This window comes from Leptopilina heterotoma, unplaced genomic scaffold, assembly GCF_015476425.1.
Source record: "Leptopilina heterotoma isolate Lh14 unplaced genomic scaffold, ASM1547642v1 Lhet_228, whole genome shotgun sequence".
In the NCBI taxonomy this organism is placed as follows: domain Eukaryota; kingdom Metazoa; phylum Arthropoda; class Insecta; order Hymenoptera; family Figitidae; genus Leptopilina; species Leptopilina heterotoma.
Window position 1 is genome coordinate 1371706 of NW_025110946.1, and position 19346 is coordinate 1391051.

The following is a 19346-nucleotide window of genomic DNA, read 5'->3' on the forward strand; positions in this document are numbered from 1 at the left end:
ACCGCCGAGAAACAAGTTTGAGACAAATCTCATCAATTTTTAAAAAAAATTTATTTTACATAAATTACATAAAATCTGACATGTTTTTTGAGGTTAGAAAAAAATCCTGACGTGATGGAGCAAATCTGACTTCGGATTCGTGTTCAGCGCATCAAAATACATAGGGGTATAGTACTGTGGACTTTCGCGCAGGGTACTTTTCTTTTTTTGTGGGGCTGTGTAATGGAATGACTCCTATAAACAACAAATTGGTTTAATAAATAATGAATATTGGTCGTTAAGTTTTATAAAAATAAAAAATTATTCTAAGAATTATTAATAACAATTTTCATTTACTTTCCAAAAAAAGGAAAAGCCACTGGCGGTACCCTGACGGAGGGTGTTGACTGAATGTGCGCTTATAAAGTGCACATTGGGTGCACATTTTTTTAATATGAAAATATTGGATAAAATTGATGAAAAATGTTGAAATAAACATTTTCAGTGAATAAATAAACATGTTTAGAGTAAATAAAAAAAACATTTATGATAAATAATGTTGAAACTAATTAATTATTAATAATTGAAGTGTGTAATGTTTGAGGGTGAGTCAAACAGTGCATGCCATTTCTTTTTTTTCTTGGTGAATAAATGCTTATAATATAAAAAAAGTGTTTGAAATACATAAAGGAATGTTTAAATTATTATACGTTTATTTTACCTTGTATTGTTAATTGTTATTTATTTAAGAAAAATAATTTCTTATAAAATGTGTATTTTCTAGTGAGAAATCTAGTAACATTAGTTTTTCTATGAACCGGAAGCCGTGAATATTTGTATGTTTAAAGGTGCAATCACACTTTTCTGTTGAAATCCAGTTCACAGCTAGTTAAAAAGGTGTTTCTACAATAACCTGCAAATGCATTTATTTTGTTTGATACAAAATAATTGCACAATCTGATTATAAGTTTCTTTAAATTAGTAAATTGAATATAAATTATCATCAATTCATATGCAGAGAAAAATACATGTCTATTTTTTTGCATCTGCCTCGTGCATTTTTCACTTATTTATTAGAATTATTAAAAGTTTTTTTTTGAACTTGACATGTAAACATAACCTATTATATTTACATTATTATCCGTGAAATAAATTCTTTTTGTCCACATCTAAAGTTTGACTTTTGTTTTGTTTGTTTTCTTGTTTAGAAAATACGGATGTATTTTTCATGATTTATAATAAAATAATATTTTAAATTGGGAAATTTTAAAAAATTATGATTAACAAATAAATGTTGTTTTTTGTACGATTTTTATAACAAATTTTGTTTGAATGATCTGAATTATGCAAATATTTTGTATTTTTATCTATAAAAAATATAAGAAAATTGTTAAAAAATTATCATTAAGAAATAGGAGATGTATCCAATATAAATTTTCATAAGAAAACAATTTGAATTACAATTGCTTTAATAAAATTCAAATTTTTTTAAAAATACTTACAAATTCTATTTGTCAATTGCAAATTTTTTGATTTTTATAAATGAAGGAAAACATTTTACTTAAAAAAATGTTCTGTTACATTTCTTTACGAATTTCTTTAATTGTAAAATTATTCAAAAACAATCATTTCTTTTTTAAATATTTAATTATTATTATTTTTCCACAGGAATTAAGATTTTTAAAAATGTCAAATTCAAACTTTTTTGAAATTAAACAACGCTTATAAAAGTATTATTATTTTATGTTAAGAATATTGTTACTGTAACTTCTTAAAAATTATTTCTAGCATTTGAAATCAATTATAATTTTTTAGAATTTTTAACTAAAACTTTTGTCTAAATCAACAATTTTTAATAACTTATGAAAAAGTTCTTTGAGAATTTTTAAATACATATTTGCTTTAAAATTCAATTTTAAGAAATTTCGATTATTCGGAAATTCTTCAATTAAATATATTAGAAACTAAAAACGATAAATAATTCAAAAAAATTCTATTAAACAAATTAAGAAAAATTAGTTCTATAGAATTCTTAATTAAAAATATGAAAAGTTTAAATTTTCAAAGATTATATTTTGAAATTCACTTTTAAATCCATATTTATTAGAAATTTCTAAGACAATTCAATTATTTAACTATAAAAATAAATATTTTATTAAACAATTGAATGTTTCTTAAAATTTTATTTTCTAAAAAAATTTTATCAACAAATTTTTAAATAATTGAATTCTCTTCACAAATTTTAATAAAACTTTTTTAAGAATAATTGCATTTTTCGAGAAATTTGATGAATATTGTATTAAAAATAATTGAAATTTTGCCAAGCATTTTATAAAAAGCTTTGAAAATAATTCAATTTTTGAGAAAAATTTTATTATTTATAATGTTAATCGAAATTTTGACAAAAATTTTTGAAGATTTTTAAACATAATTGAATTTCTGTGAAGAATTTTATTAAAATTATTTTGAAAAAATTAAATTCTTAAGCAAAGAATTGTATTAAAATTTTTGACAATAATTTTATTCTTTAAAGAAATTTAATTAAAAATTTATTGAAAATAAAACTTAAATTCTAGTAAATAAATTGTAGTAAAGGTTATTAAAATAATTAAATATCTGATAAATTTTAATAAAATTTTTAAGAATAATAACTTTTTTCGAGGAATTCTACTTTTTCTACTTGCTACGAAACTAGAAAAAACAAACAGGAAATTTTTTTCGCTATCAACAAAGTTTTTTCTAGTTTCATAGAAAGTAGAAAAAGTCTTTATAAAAGGTTTGAGAAAGAAGCAAAGATATCCGAAGATTTTCAATAAAAAATTTTGAAAATTGATGAACTTAGCCAAAAATAAATATAAAAATTCCAAATCTTTACAAACAGGATATTTTTTTACTATCAACAAAGTTTTTTCTAGTTTTGTAGCATGTACCGAAAAGTCTTTACAAAAGGTTTGAGGAAAAAGCAAAGAAATCCGAAGATTTACTATAAAAATATTTAAATTCGTTGAACTTAGTCAAAAAAAAAAATAGGAAATTTGTAATTTTGTATTTTTCTGTCCAAGTTCATCAATTATTAAAAATTTTTCAGAAAATCTTCGGATTTCTTTGCTCCTATCTCAAACTTTTTATAAAGACTTTTTCTACTTGCTACGAAACTAAAAAAAACTTTGTTAAGGAAGAAAAAAATTTCCAGTCTTTAAAAATTTGGAATTTTGTATTTTTTTGTCTAAGTTCATCAATTTATTATTAAAATTTTTTCAGAAAATCGTCGGATTTCTTTGCTCCTTTCTCAAACTGTTTCTAAAGACTTTTTCTACTTGCTACAAAACTAGAAAAAACTTTGTTAATAGTGAAAAAAAATTTCCTATTTGTAAAAATTTAGAATTTTGTATTTTTTTTGTCTAAGTTCATCATTTATTAAAATTTTTTCAGAAAATCGTCGGATTTCTTTGCTCCTTTCTCAAACTGTTTCTAAAGACTTTTTCTACTTGCTACAAAACTAGAAAAAACTTTGTTAATAGTGAAAAAAAATTTCCTGTTTGTAGAAATTTGGAATTTTTATTTTTTTGGCTAAATTCATCAATTATTAAATTATTTTTAGAAAATTTTCGGATTTCTTTGCTTCTTCCTCAAACCTTTTGTAAAGTCTTCTTCTTCTTGCTATGAAACTAGAAACAACTTTTTTGAGTAAGAAAAACATTTCCAGTGTTTAAAAATTTGGAATTTTTAGGGTTCCGTACCCGGTAGGAACCCTATTAAAACGGTTATGGAAAATGACTATGTACCCCCCCCCCTAGCGCTCACAGTTTTTTACCTAAAGAGCTGAAAACTGATACACTTTTGTATTTTCACGTGTAGATTACAGAAAAAATATAGTAGAAATGATTAGAATTGATCTTCATTGCGTTTTGAGCGAAAACCTAATTTTTTTTTTAAATTTTTGACAATAATTATACCTATGCTAGTTCTCTCAATTCTTAGTCTAGTGGACTGGCGTTATACATTTTTATTTATTTTTTCGTCTAGATTTCAACAAACATACAGAAAAAATTATTGGAGTTCATCTTCATATTTTTTTTTGCGAAAAACTAAAAAAATATTTCGTTTTAGAAAAAAAAGTGTGTACCCCCCTCCTTGGTTTTCACAATTCTTGGCCTATTGGACTGCAGTTTTGCTTATTTTATGTAGTTTCGTGAGTAGATTTCAGGAAAAATAAACTGAACATGATTGGATTTTATCTTCATATTTTTTTTAGCCAAAAACACAAAGTTTTTAAAAATTCTGTCAAAAATGCGTGTTTTTTACCCTAGCGCCCACAGTTTTTTATCTGAAGAGATGAAAATTGGTTATTTATTTATTTTCACCTGTAGATTACAGAACAAATACAGCGAAAAATATTGGAGTTGTTCTTTATATTTTTTCAGCAAAAATGTAGAAGTTTTAAACGTGGGTATGGAACCCTCGGTTTTAGTACGAGTTCTACTCGCACTTGTCCGGTTTTTGTATTTTTTTTGTCTAAGTTCATCAATTATTAAAATTTTTTCAGAAAATCGTCGGATTTCTTTGCTCTTTTATCAAACTTTATCTAAAGACTTTTTCTACCTGCTACGAAACTAGAAAAAACTTTGATGATAGCAAAAAAAATTTCCTGTTTGTAAAAATTTAGAATTTTTTTTTTTTATTTTTTTTTTCTTTTATCTTTTTTGTAGACTCTTTAAGAGTTAATATTTTTATCTTCATCATTGTTATGCAACTTTTGATTAAGATTAAATTATGAATTATTATTATATGAATAATGTATATTATGTATTTTATTGTACTTTAAAAATTGTTCTCATGGTTTTCCTAGAACAAAATAAAGGAAATTCTAAATTCTAAATTCATCAATTTTCAAAATTTTTTCAGAAAATTTTCGGATTTCTTTGCTTCTTCCTCAAACCTTTTGAAAATTCTTCTCTTCTCTCTTCTTAAAGACTGGAAATATTTTTCTCTTTCAACACAGTTTTTTCAAGTTTCGTAGCAAGAAGAAGAAGACTTTACAAAAGGTTTGAGGAAAAAGCAAAGAAATCCGAAGATTTACTAAAAAAATATTTAAATTCGTTGAACTTAGCCAAAAAAAAATAGGAAAATTCCAAATTTTTAAAGACAGGAAAAATTCTTCTCCATTATCAAAAGTTTTTCTAGTTTCGTATCAAGTATAAAAAGATTTTTCAAAAGGTTTGAGGAGGAAGCAAAGAAATCCGAAGATTTTCTAAAAAAATTTTGAAAATTGATGAACTTAGCCAAAAAAATCAAAATTCTAAATTTTTACAAAATCCCTCCTTAAACCTTTTGAAAAATCTTTTCATACTTGATACGAAACTAGAAAAACTTTTGATAATGGAGAAGAATTTTTCCTGTCTTTAAAAATTTGGAATTTGCCTTTTTTTTGGCAAACAATCTTCGGATTTCTTTGCTCCTTGCTCAAACCTTTTGTAAAGACTTTTTCTACTTTCTACGAAACTAGAAACATCTTTGTTAATAGCGAAAAAAATTTCCTGTTTGTAAAAATTTTGAATTTTCACATTTTTTTGGCTAAATTAATCAATTTTCAAAATTTTTTCAGAAAATCTTCGGATTTCTTTGCTTTTTCCTCAAACCTTTTGTAAAGTCTTCTTCTTCTTGCTACGAAACTTGAAAAAACTGTGTTGAATGAGAAAAATATTTCCAGTCTTTAAAAAGAGAGAAGAGAAGAATTTTTAAAAGGTTTGAGGAAGAAGCAAAGAAATCCGAAAATTTTCTGAAAAAATTTTAAAAATTGATGAATTTAGCCAAAAAAATAAAAATTCTAAATTTTTACAAACAGGAAATTTTTTTTGCTATCAACAAAGTTTTTTCTAGTTTCATAGAAAGTAGAAAAAGTCTTTGTAAAAGGTTTGAGATAGGAGCAAAGAAATCCGAAGATTTTCTGAAAAATTTTTAATAATTGATGAACTTAGATAGAAAAATACAAAATTCCAAATTATTAAAGACTGAAAATTTTTTTATCCCTCAAACTTTATCTAAAGACTTTTCTACTTTCTACGAAACTAGAAAAAACTTTGTTGATAGTAAAAAAATTTCCTGTTTGTAAAAATTTAGAATTTTTATTTTTTTGGCTAAGTTCATCAATTTTCAAAATTTTTTTAGAAAATCTTCGGATTTCTTTGCTTCCTCCTCAAACCTTTTGAAAAATCTTTTTATACTTGATACGAAACTAGAAAAACTTTTGATAATGGAGAAGAATTTTTCCTGTCTTTAAAAATTTGGAATTTTCCTATTTTTTTTGGCTAAGTTCAACGAATTTAAATATTTTTTTAGAAAATCTTCGGATTTCTTTGCTTCCTCCTCAAACCTTTTGAAAAATCTTTTTTAATATAAAAAATATAACAATGATATGCATAACAATGATGAAGATAAAAATATTAACTCTTAAAGAGTCTACAAAAAAGATAAAAGAAAAAAAAATAAAAAAAAAAAAATTCTAAATTTTTACAAACAGGAAATTTTTTTTGCTATCATCAAAGTTTTTTCTAGTTTCGTAGCAGGTAGAAAAAGTCTTTAGATAAAGTTTGATAAAAGAGCAAAGAAATCCGACGATTTTCTGAAAAAATTTTAATAATTGATGAACTTAGACAAAAAAAATACAAAAACCGGACAAGTGCGAGTAGAACTCGTACTAAAACCGAGGGTTCCATACCCACGTTTAAAACTTCTACATTTTTGCTGAAAAAATATAAAGAACAACTCCAATATTTTTCGCTGTATTTGTTCTGTAATCTACAGGTGAAAATAAATAAATAACCAATTTTCATCTCTTCAGATAAAAAACTGTGGGCGCTAGGGTAAAAAACACGCATTTTTGACAGAATTTTTAAAAACTTTGTGTTTTTGGCTAAAAAAAATATGAAGATAAAATCCAATCATGTTCAGTTTATTTTTCCTGAAATCTACTCACGAAACTACATAAAATAAGCAAAACTGCAGTCCAATAGGCCAAGAATTGTGAAAACCAAGGAGGGGGGTACACACTTTTTTTTCTAAAACGAAATATTTTTTTAGTTTTTCGCAAAAAAAAATATGAAGATGAACTCCAATAATTTTTTCTGTATGTTTGTTGAAATCTAGACGAAAAAATAAATAAAAATGTATAACGCCAGTCCACTAGACTAAGAATTGAGAGAACTAGCATAGGTATAATTATTGTCAAAAATTTAAAAAAAAAATTAGGTTTTCGCTCAAAACGCAATGAAGATCAATTCTAATCATTTCTACTATATTTTTTCTGTAATCTACACGTGAAAATACAAAAGTGTATCAGTTTTCAGCTCTTTAGGTAAAAAACTGTGAGCGCTAGGGGGGGGGGTACATAGTCATTTTCCATAACCGTTTTAATAGGGTTCCTACCGGGTACGGAACCCTAAAAATTCCAAATTTTTAAACACTGGAAATGTTTTTCTTACTCAAAAAAGTTGTTTCTAGTTTCATAGCAAGAAGAAGAAGACTTTACAAAAGGTTTGAGGAAGAAGCAAAGAAATCCGAAAATTTTCTAAAAATAATTTAATAATTGATGAATTTAGCCAAAAAAATAAAAATTCCAAATTTCTACAAACAGGAAATTTTTTTTCACTATTAACAAAGTTTTTTCTAGTTTTGTAGCAAGTAGAAAAAGTCTTTAGAAACAGTTTGAGAAAGGAGCAAAGAAATCCGACGATTTTCTGAAAAAATTTTAATAAATGATGAACTTAGACAAAAAAAATACAAAATTCTAAATTTTTACAAATAGGAAATTTTTTTTCACTATTAACAAAGTTTTTTCTAGTTTTGTAGCAAGTAGAAAAAGTCTTTAGAAACAGTTTGAGAAAGGAGCAAAGAAATCCGACGATTTTCTGAAAAAATTTTAATAATAAATTGATGAACTTAGACAAAAAAATACAAAATTCCAAATTTTTAAAGACTGGAAATTTTTTTCTTCCTCAACAAAGTTTTTTTTAGTTTCGTAGCAAGTAGAAAAAGTCTTTATAAAAAGTTTGAGATAGGAGCAAAGAAATCCGAAGATTTTCTGAAAAATTTTTAATAATTGATGAACTTGGACAGAAAAATACAAAATTACAAATTTCCTATTTTTTTTTTTGACTAAGTTCAACGAATTTAAATATTTTTATAGTAAATCTTCGGATTTCTTTGCTTTTTCCTCAAACCTTTTGTAAAGACTTTTCGGTACATGCTACAAAACTAGAAAAAACTTTGTTGATAGTAAAAAAATATCCTGTTTGTAAAGATTTGGAATTTTTATATTTATTTTTGGCTAAGTTCATCAATTTTCAAAATTTTTTATTGAAAATCTTCGGATATCTTTGCTTCTTTCTCAAACCTTTTATAAAGACTTTTTCTACTTTCTATGAAACTAGAAAAAACTTTGTTGATAGCGAAAAAAATTTCCTGTTTGTTTTTTCTAGTTTCGTAGCAAGTAGAAAAAGTAGAATTCCTCGAAAAATGTTATTATTCTTAAAAATTTTATTAAAATTTATCAGATATTTAATTATTTTAATAACCTTTACTACAATTTATTTACTAGAATTTAAGTTTTATTTTCAATAAATTTTTAATTAAATTTCTTTAAAGAATAAAATTATTGTCAAAAATTTTAATACAATTCTTTGCTTAAGAATTTAATTTTTTCAAAATAATTTTAATAAAATTCTTCACAGAAATTCAATTATGTTTAAAAATCTTCAAAAATTTTTGTCAAAATTTCGATTAACATTATAAATAATAAAATTTTTCTCAAAAATTGAATTATTTTCAAAGCTTTTTATAAAATGCTTGGCAAAATTTCAATTATTTTTAATACAATATTCATCAAATTTCTCGAAAAATGCAATTATTCTTAAAAAAGTTTTATTAAAATTTGTGAAGAGAATTCAATTATTTAAAAATTTGTTGATAAAATTTTTTTAGAAAATAAAATTTTAAGAAACATTCAATTGTTTAATAAAATATTTATTTTTATAGTTAAATAATTGAATTGTCTTAGAAATTTCTAATAAATATGGATTTAAAAGTGAATTTCAAAATATAATCTTTGAAAATTTAAACTTTTCATATTTTTAATTAAGAATTCTATAGAACTAATTTTTCTTAATTTGTTTAATAGAATTTTTTTGAATTATTTATCGTTTTTAGTTTCTAATATATTTAATTGAAGAATTTCCGAATAATCGAAATTTCTTAAAATTGAATTTTAAAGCAAATATGTATTTAAAAATTCTCAAAGAACTTTTTCATAAGTTATTAAAAATTGTTGATTTAGACAAAAGTTTTAGTTAAAAATTCTAAAAAATTATAATTGATTTCAAATGCTAGAAATAATTTTTAAGAAGTTACAGTAACAATATTCTTAACATAAAATAATAATACTTTTATAAGCGTTGTTTAATTTCAAAAAAGTTTGAATTTGACATTTTTAAAAATCTTAATTCCTGTGGAAAAATAATAATAATTAAATATTTAAAAAAGAAATGATTGTTTTTGAATAATTTTACAATTAAAGAAATTCGTAAAGAAATGTAACAGAACATTTTTTTAAGTAAAATGTTTTCCTTCATTTATAAAAATCAAAAAATTTGCAATTGACAAATAGAATTTGTAAGTATTTTTAAAAAAATTTGAATTTTATTAAAGCAATTGTAATTCAAATTGTTTTCTTATGAAAATTTATATTGGATACATCTCCTATTTCTTAATGATAATTTTTTAACAATTTTCTTATATTTTTTATAGATAAAAATACAAAAAATTTGCATAATTCAGATCATTCAAACAAAATTTGTTATAAAAATCGTACAAAAAACAACATTTATTTGTTAATCATAATTTTTTAAAATTTCCCAATTTAAAATATTATTTTATTATAAATCATGAAAAATACATCCGTATTTTCTAAACAAGAAAACAAACAAAACAAAAGTCAAACTTTAGATGTGGACAAAAAGAATTTATTTCACGGATAATAATGTAAATATAATAGGTTATGTTTACATGTCAAGTTCAAAAAAAAACTTTTAATAATTCTAATAAATAAGTGAAAAATGCACGAGGCAGATGCAAAAAAATAGACATGTATTTTTCTCTGCATATGAATTGATGATAATTTATATTCAATTTACTAATTTAAAGAAACTTATAATCAGATTGTGCAATTATTTTGTATCAAACAAAATAAATGCATTTGCAGGTTATTGTAGAAACACCTTTTTAACTAGCTGTGAACTGGATTTCAACAGAAAAGTGTGATTGCACCTTTAAACATACAAATATTCACGGCTTCCGGTTCATAGAAAAACTAATGTTACTAGATTTCTCACTAGAAAATACACATTTTATAAGAAATTATTTTTCTTAAATAAATAACAATTAACAATACAAGATAAAATAAACGTATAATAATTTAAACATTTCTTTATGTATTTCAAACACTTTTTTTATATTATAAGCATTTATTCACCAAGAAAAAAAAGAAATGGCATGCACTGTTTGACTCACCCTCAAACATTACACACTTCAATTATTAATAATTAATTAGTTTCAACATTATTTATCATAAATGTTTTTTTTATTTACTCTAAACATGTTTATTTATTCACTGAAAATGTTTATTTCAACATTTTTCATCAATTTTATCCAATATTTTCATATTAAAAAAATGTGCACCCAATGTGCACTTTATAAGCGCACATTCAGTCAACACCCTCCGTCAGGGTAACGGAATGGAGTTTTGCTAATTTCGATAGCTCCGAAATATATTGATTCTAATGTAAAAAGATAAAATTTTATTAACAAACAATCAAAAGTATTTGCTATATTTTATTCAAATAAAAGAATATTCTATAAATTAATAATAATATTTATCATTTACTTACAAAATTTAGAATATACTGCGGTAACGGAATGGAGTTTTCTTTCTGTCGATGCCGACTACTCAACTGAAAATCTCATTTATACTGAATATTTTCTTTTCTTTCATCCTAATTCGCACTGATCTTCAATTACACTAGTATTCTAAATACTATTTACCTCTGTATTGCTCCCCTAACATGTTTTTTTGCCTTTAATATTCATATTTGTGACCGGTAACGGAATGGAGTTTTCAATGGCGCACAAAACTAATTTAATTCTAGAAAATAGAATTTGAAATATTTTGCCTTACCTTTTCCGGATTTAAATAAAATAAAGAATAATAAATCCCAGTAAAAAAAAACTAATTCAAATGAATTGAAACGAATTAACATTTTTGGTAGGCTCCAATTCGTATTTGTCACAAAGCGGGATTCACTCAAGCTCTTTGTATATTCAATTGAATTTAATTCAATATGTACCAATTTGTCCAAACGAATTCGCATTCGAAAGAAATGGCCAAGGAATGCATTGAATTCGTGCTAACGAATTGAAAAAAATTAAAGGCTCAAAACTTGTTTAGTGAATTGGTACGGATAGAAGGTTCGGAAGTTCAATACAGTTTCACGAATTCAGGAAAATTGCATCATGGCTCCAATTCGTATTTGTCACAAAGCGGGATTCACGAAAGCTCTTTGTGAATTCTTTTTAATTCATTTCAATTAGTTTTCGTTTACTGGGATATTACTAAACAAGGGATGAAATTAGATTTTAAATGGGAAGTAATATTCATTCTTTGAGTAAGATTAGCTTCATGCACGGTAACGGAATGGAGTTTTTGCACCATATGAATATGGATATTTCAGATAATATAAATTTTTTATTTTTTTTCTCATATGACCTGATTAAATCGTGTTAAATACTATCATATGGCTGCTATTATTTTTATTAATTTTAAATATTTTTTAGAAAAATGTCTTGAACGTGTCATTTGTCTTTTTTGAGAGATTCACCCATATATATTTACAAATTCTTATAATAATAAGACTTATTTTCGGACTGTGGTGTCTTGATCAGATATTATTCGGATTGACGCTGACTATTACCGGATTCTTTGCATACAGATTTTGGATTGTTCCATACTTGTTTCGGATTAAATCTTTTAACTGGATTAAATTCGGATTATTGCGGACTGATTTCGTATTATTTACATATTGATTTCGGATTATTTTGTATTTATTTTAGATGAGTTTTTTGACGGACATAATTTCGGATTGTTGCATAATAATTACGGACTTAATTCATAGACATTTAAGGTTACTCCAGACTGATTTAGGATTCACAATTTCACTCGGATTGATGTTAGATTAACGCGGATCATTTTCGTACAATTTTCGGACTAATCCACACTAATATACCCGGATTTAATCCGGATTAGTCCGAAATTTTTACCAGGGATATAATATGATTCGGGTGGCCGTCTATTATCGGATTCTTAGCATACATATTTCGGATTGTTTCGTATTTGTTATTCGGAGTATAATTTTACCACACTAATTCCGAATTGAAGCGGACTAATGTCGGATTGATTGTGTACAGATTTCGGATTATTTCGTATTTGTTTCGGATTATACCTTTTAGTTGGATTAAATTCGGATTGTTGCAGACAATTTTCGGATTGTTTCGTACTTCTTTCGGAATAGGATTTTGCCATACTTAATTTCAAATTGTTGCGGACTAATACTAGATTTCTTGCTTACAGAGTTCGGATTGCTCCGGACATTTTGCGGATTAAGTTTTATTTAACTAGATAAACTCGGATTGTTGCGGACTGATTCCGTATTCTTTACATATTGATATCGGATAATTCCGTACTTATTTTAGAAGAATTATTCACCGGTCATAAATTTGGATTGTTGCGGACTAATTACGGACTGAATTCGTAGACATTCAGGATTACTCCGGAGTGTTTTCGAAATCAGGTTTTTGTTCGGATTGATATCGGACTAGCGTGGATCATTTTCGGACTAATCCGTACTAATCTGTCCGTATTTAATCCGGAATTAGTCCGAAATTTTTACCAGTGGCTGTTTTCTTAATGCGGCAAGTTGCCTGGACAGGAATGGTTTCTGTCCAGAAAGCAAAGAGTACTGTCTAAACGAAATAATTATTATCGTATCAAGGGCGCAAAATAGGTGATCTCGCCAAAGTCGTAATCACCTTTGCGCCCATGTTGCGAACATAATTTTTAACTCTAACTTCTAACTGCATGAAAAGTATGGCATTGAGGGCACGAGCGAAGCGGGCGTAATAGTACATTATGCAACAAGGGAGGTAAGTCCGAGTTTATGTATCGAGCACAATATTGAAAAATGAGTCGTAGTACTCGCTTCGCTCGTGCTACGACTCATTTTTCAATATTGTGCTCGGTACATAAACTCGGACTTACCTCCCTTGTTCCATACTTTGCTTTATACAACAAAGGCGTATTATGGTTACTCTATGCTACCTGTACCGGTGTATGCTAAGTTCTCCCATATAACCCAGCTGGTCAATAAAGTAACCATTATTGCCCTAGGGAGATAAAGGGTACTTTATTGACCTGTGAGCGGTCAATAATGTACCCTTTATCTCCCTAGGGCTATAATGGTTACTTTATTGACTGATGGGTTATAAGGAGGAACTTAGTACGCGCCCGCTTCCTCGACCCCGGGCGAGAATCAGTTACTTTGCGCCCACTTTAAGTGCCCGAAATAACATAGTTTTCGTGCAGGAAGGACAAAAAAAAAATTTTGGACAGGGATCATTCCTGTCCGGACAGTACCCAGTTATGTTTATTTTTCTCAGTGTACATTAATGTGAGAATTTAAAAGTTTCTCCTCCTGGGAAATTAATTTTAAATTTACTTACTTATGTTTAATGTGTTAAAACAAAAAATGTAAAAAGTAACTAGTTTTAAGCAAATCCAATTAGATTTCGAAAATTCGTCATCCGCCATATTGGATCTGTCATTTTGAATTTTGAAAATTCGACTTCAGATCTTACTCATTTTTGGCCCAGTTTATAATTTCTATTTTATCTTTCTTTCTTTGTTTTTCCGTGTAATTGCTCAATTAATACATAATTTAATGCAATACGTAAAATAAGTTTATTTCTAAAAACTAAGCTAAATTTTAAGCTTCATAAGTACTTTTAGAAATTTAAATTATACTTAATGATAGATCGTCCAACGTCCTTCCGGCAGGACGAAAAAGACTCAGGTGAGTCCCTCCGAAATCACTAAAGAAAACTAACATGGATTCAGATAAATAAAAAATGATATATATCATTGGAAAGATAACGAAACAAGCTTTCAGCGCATATAGATATCGAGCTTGTAAGTTCAAAACTAAGGGCTGGGTAGTTTGAAGAAGTTACATGTTCCAAAAATTCACATAATTTTTAGTCACAGAATGACGAAGCCCGGTCCTGCCGGCAGGACGCTTTTCGCTTTATTTAAGAGGCTACCTAGCCCAGGTTTATAAATTTAAAGACTCGATATTTACATCATTTGAAAGCTTGTTTCATTACCTTTCCAACGATATATTTAGTTTTATATTTATCTGCTTCCATATTAATTTTATAGAGCAATTTCTAAGGGACGCGCGCCTGAGTCTATACTCAAATATACTGAAAAATATTAAAAATGAATTTTTTTTAATTAAAAAATTAGGTTTCATTCTTTGAACGTTTCTGAAGAGAAAGAGACTCGTCCGGTCAAAAAATATTGATTTTTGGGGATTTTACATTAAATTTACGAAAAAATGTTTTTTTCACTGTTTAAAAACATAGCAAGTTTGAAGGCTTTGAAAAATGGTTTAATATTATTATTTTAAAAAGTCAAAAATATGTATTTTTTCGTCTTTTCGTCTACTTTAACCCCAAAGAGTGCCAGAAAAGAAAAGTTGAATTCCCTTTTTTTAAAAGCCTTTTTTTCGGAACGTCCTTCCGGCAGGATGGGCGCTTGGACGATTTATCATTAATTAATGGAAAAATAATTTTCATGAATTAATTGTATCGATTATATCAAATAAATAAAAAAATTTTTTTTCTCAATCGGCTTAAAATTGATTTCTAATTATTTATTGATCTTTTCTAGGTAGTATTTTCGTGCCATGTGTTAAATAATCAAGAAAACAATGATGGTCAAACAGTTTGGTACATTGTAATATGCCAAAATTACGAAGAAAAAGTCAATAAACAATTAAATTTAAAAACTGGTCTTGTAAATATTTCTGGATGCATTCGTGATGTTCAAAAAAGACATGGTGTTCTTTATACGGATCATAATTCAGAAATGGTTTATTTTCTAGCAAGTAAATATTACATCGATGGTAAAAGACTTCCATCGTCTAGATCTCTCAATGAAGTTTTACAAGTAAACGATATCGTATTTTTTGATGCAATTCCATGCATTCCCGAAGAAAACGAGTTTCTTTGCAATTGGTTTGCGATTCTTGTTTTTAGAGGAAAACGTCCAGATGAAAAGCCTAAACCACAAAAATCCTACATCTACGATTGCATAAGTCGAGTAAGTTTTTTAATGGTTAGAAAACATTTTTTTCAGACACACCGAGAAACTTTTGGTAACAATAAGGGACCGGTAAAAAGATACGTAACGCTTTTTGGGGGGAGGGGGGTCGAGCTATTTGTTACGGTCAGCTGAAAAAATGGCGCTAATGTATACAACATTGCGTTACATATGGGGGGAGGGGGGGGGGGTCCAAATTTCCGAAAAATAGCGTTACGTATTTTTTGAACGGCCCCTAATCCCTTTATTGCTCATCATTATGTACAATAAAATATAAGAATTTAGGGGTAATCGAGGTATATAGTTAGAAAAATTCTAATAATGATTATGAAAAGAAATAGTTGACGTCTCTTTTTGTAACAAGTCGCAAAAATTTTATACTTCTTCAGACACATAATTATATTATCTACAAATGATAGTAGAAACATTATGGGCATGTCCAAGTTATGAAATGTAAACAAACCAAACACTAAAATAGCAATTTTTTGTCAGCCGTCTTTTCTAAAAAAATTAACATTTTTACACATTCTTTACGAAAATCGTAAATTTATTAGAGTGTCAAGTTTGCAACTAAACCATATTTGACTAAAAGTTATAAAAAGCAAGTTTTTTTTATTTTATTGCTCTCTCCCTGCACAAACAGCAGGGTTCGAGACAAAACTCTAATACCAAAATCCTTAAAACTAACTTACAACTCGTAACATCTTAATCTTAACCTAATACAAATATATATATTTAAGTCTATCTGCCAAGTGCTTGGGTTTCCGTTTCCAATTTTTTTGTACCAAATTTGGCTTCGTCAATTATAAAAATTAAATCTATTACTTTAACGTACTAAATTATCTACTTCAAATCATTAATCAAAATTATTAATGTAAATAGCAATCTTTGACATCACAAATTCTCTCTTTTGTAGAACTACCCATATGCGAACTTCTGGTTTCTAAAAATTACAATAAATAGATAAAAGTAACACTATTTTTTATTATAATAAGAAACTATCATCATCGTACCTCGACTATCCCTAAATTATTATGTTGTATTAGATATATCGAAATGCAATAAAGTAATTATTGTAATTAAGAGTTTCTCGGTATAATTTTATTCATTTATAATTAATTAATTTTATTGTATTATGTAAAAAAATTATTTCTAGTGTACAAATGAAGCTCGAACAGTATTTTTCTTTGGAACTGGAACTATTATAAACATCTTCAACGAAGATTTAGGAATAATACTGGGACAGTTCCGAGTGAATCAATTTCAAACAGTATTATTTCATCGAAAAAATGCTTTCCTTTTTAAAATATGCTTGGCTAATGTGGACTTAAATCAAATTTTCGTCGAAGGTAAGTGACTCTTTGAAATCAGTTGGAATAATAAAAATCTACAATATCGAAATTTTAACGCTTTTGAGTTTGAACATCTACCGAAGATACATTCGACTTTATCTCTCTCTTTTTATATTAAAATTATCAAAATAAAACAATTAAATAAATATATTAAATATTATCGAAATTATCGAATTTCAAAGAAGCAATAAACTTAAAAGATTGTAAATTTAATTATTTATATTTTCAGGAGACAGTGTCAATTTTATTGCCGTGGGAGCACCAGAGGGCTTTGTAACTGATTGGGTTGCTATTCAGGTATCAGTTTTTACGAATTCAGAAAAGGACAAAAAATTCTTGTGTTATCAAAGAAAACTGTCACTGGAAAATGGTAACAATATCCATCTCGCTTCTTACAAATAAATTTAAAACGAAAAATGAATAACAAAAATTATACTACTGTTCAATATCGATTTGATAAATCAAAGCGTGATAACTATTAGATATTAAGCGTAAAGCATTTATTATTAACGAGTAATAAGTATTTGTAAAGTTTAAAGTTGACTTCCATACTCAAAACGAGTATTTGGAATATATTTTATATATTCAAATGTGTGATATATCATTGATTGTTAAGAAATGTCGTTAAAACTTGCTGTTTCATAAAGTGAGATTTAAGAAGTTTATAAAAATATATTAATTAATAATAGTTAATTATTATATATTGATTGATAATGATTAATCAATAAATAGTTATTATTATTATTTAACTAATTAACGTGAATAAATAATAATTATAACAATTATTATTATCAATTATATATTCAAATTATTTATATTAGTTAATGGTTAAACAACCTATTCATTTTCAAGAGTGTGTCAATTTATTGATGAAATTTTAATGCGGTCTAATAAAAGTACAAAAGAGTGAAACAATAAAATGTTTATATTTAACTTAGATATTTAGGCCTAAAATTACATTCACTATTTTGAAAAGATTTTTCAAATTTATATACTATTTGTACTACTGATGTTCTTCTATTAAAAAAACATTAACACTTAAACTCTTCATGGAATTATTTTTGTTAAAAAATGTAATATTTACTCAATACTTTCTATATAAAAATATTTCTTTTCATAAAAAAATGATATTATATTTATTTACTCTCCCCGCAACGAGCAGTGTTTGAGGATCCAAGTACAAAATTTTTTACAAATACATCTTAACCTATATTTACATTTGCCTTAACATGAATTTACAATAAGTTTAACCTAATATATACAATTCCATATCACGCATTAATTCATCCATTCTTTGCCAGAGGGAAACGGAAGCCCGGTGGCTTCCCTTTTTTGTCTCTTTGACCCTTTTTGGCCTTAATTATACCCAACGTTGTCGCCCACTCCTGATACTTCTAATAACTCCCTTTTTTCATCCAACTCTTATTCATCTATTTTGCCCCTTGCCCACTTTCATCCAAAATCCATCTACTTTTTCATTCATAGGGGAGACTGGGGCTAAACCGGACAAGTCAAATATTTCCGAAACCATGAAGAATTTCAAATAATGTAAATAACCTGTGAACGCACTATTTCGTGATGCATATGGGCAATTCCACGTGAGATTTTAGTCGACCTCTTAAAATCGGCCAAAAATATTTTTTTTCTATTCTGTATCGAAAAAAACAGATACGTATTTTTTATTTTTGTTTAATTGTCCAAATTTTCGAGTTATGAATTTTCGAAAGTTTGGACTTTTAATTGTAGACCTATATTCAGTAGCTTATAAGTCCGAAAATATTGAGTTTAGGAAAAAGTTGTCAAAGAATAAAACTTTAGTTTTCTTTTGAATTTTAAGAAATGTAAACAAAAAAATTGTTTTTTAATTTTTTATTAAAAAAAAAAATTTTTTATAAACAAATTAATTTTTTTTAACTTTGGGCCGGATTTTTTTTATTTTTTTTAAATTTATTTATACCTTATAATATAGAGAAGATTTTCCAAAAAGTCCCGAAATGGGCTTCATGTGTTAAATGAGTTTTAAAACATTTTCAAAAATCACTTGCAAGCATCACAGTGGGATTTTTTTACAATTAACTTTTTAAAACTGTCTACAGCGTATAATTTTTAATCTATTTGAGTGTTCTTTGTTTTAAATTAAAGGGTCTACGCTGTACAATTTTTTTGTTTACATTTATTAAAATTCGAATGAAAACTAAAACTTTTATTCTTTGACAACTTTTTCCTAAACTCAATATTTTCGGACTTATAAGCTACTGAATATAGGTCTACAATTAAAAGTCCAAAATTTCGAAAATTCATAACTCGAAAATTTGGTCAATTAAACAAAAATAAAAAAATACATATATGTTTTTTTTCGATACAGAATAGAAAAAAAATATTTTTGGCCGATTTTAACCCATTAACGCCCAAATGACCAAAATTTTTACTTGGACTTCAATACACGATTTGAAGTATTTATAGTCAATAAATTTTAGCAGCAATGAGATGTAGGAGGTTTTGGGGGTCGCTCTTTTAGATTCTGGGGTCAA

At 26.4% G+C, this 19346-nt stretch overlaps 1 protein-coding gene across 1 annotated transcript in view; it reads left to right on the forward strand.

The window, feature by feature from the left end:
• Positions 1–17916, forward strand: part of LOC122502347 — a 56536-nt gene extending 38620 nt beyond the window's left edge. Inside the window, exons 2-4 of the mRNA XM_043612358.1 lie at positions 15032–15463; positions 16620–16812; positions 17045–17916. Of these exons, the coding sequence (XP_043468293.1) occupies positions 15032–15463; positions 16620–16812; positions 17045–17217 (798 nt within the window). The 3' untranslated portion in view covers positions 17218–17916. The remainder of the gene's footprint in view (positions 1–15031; positions 15464–16619; positions 16813–17044) is intronic.
• Positions 17917–19346: the final 1430 nt, after the last annotated feature.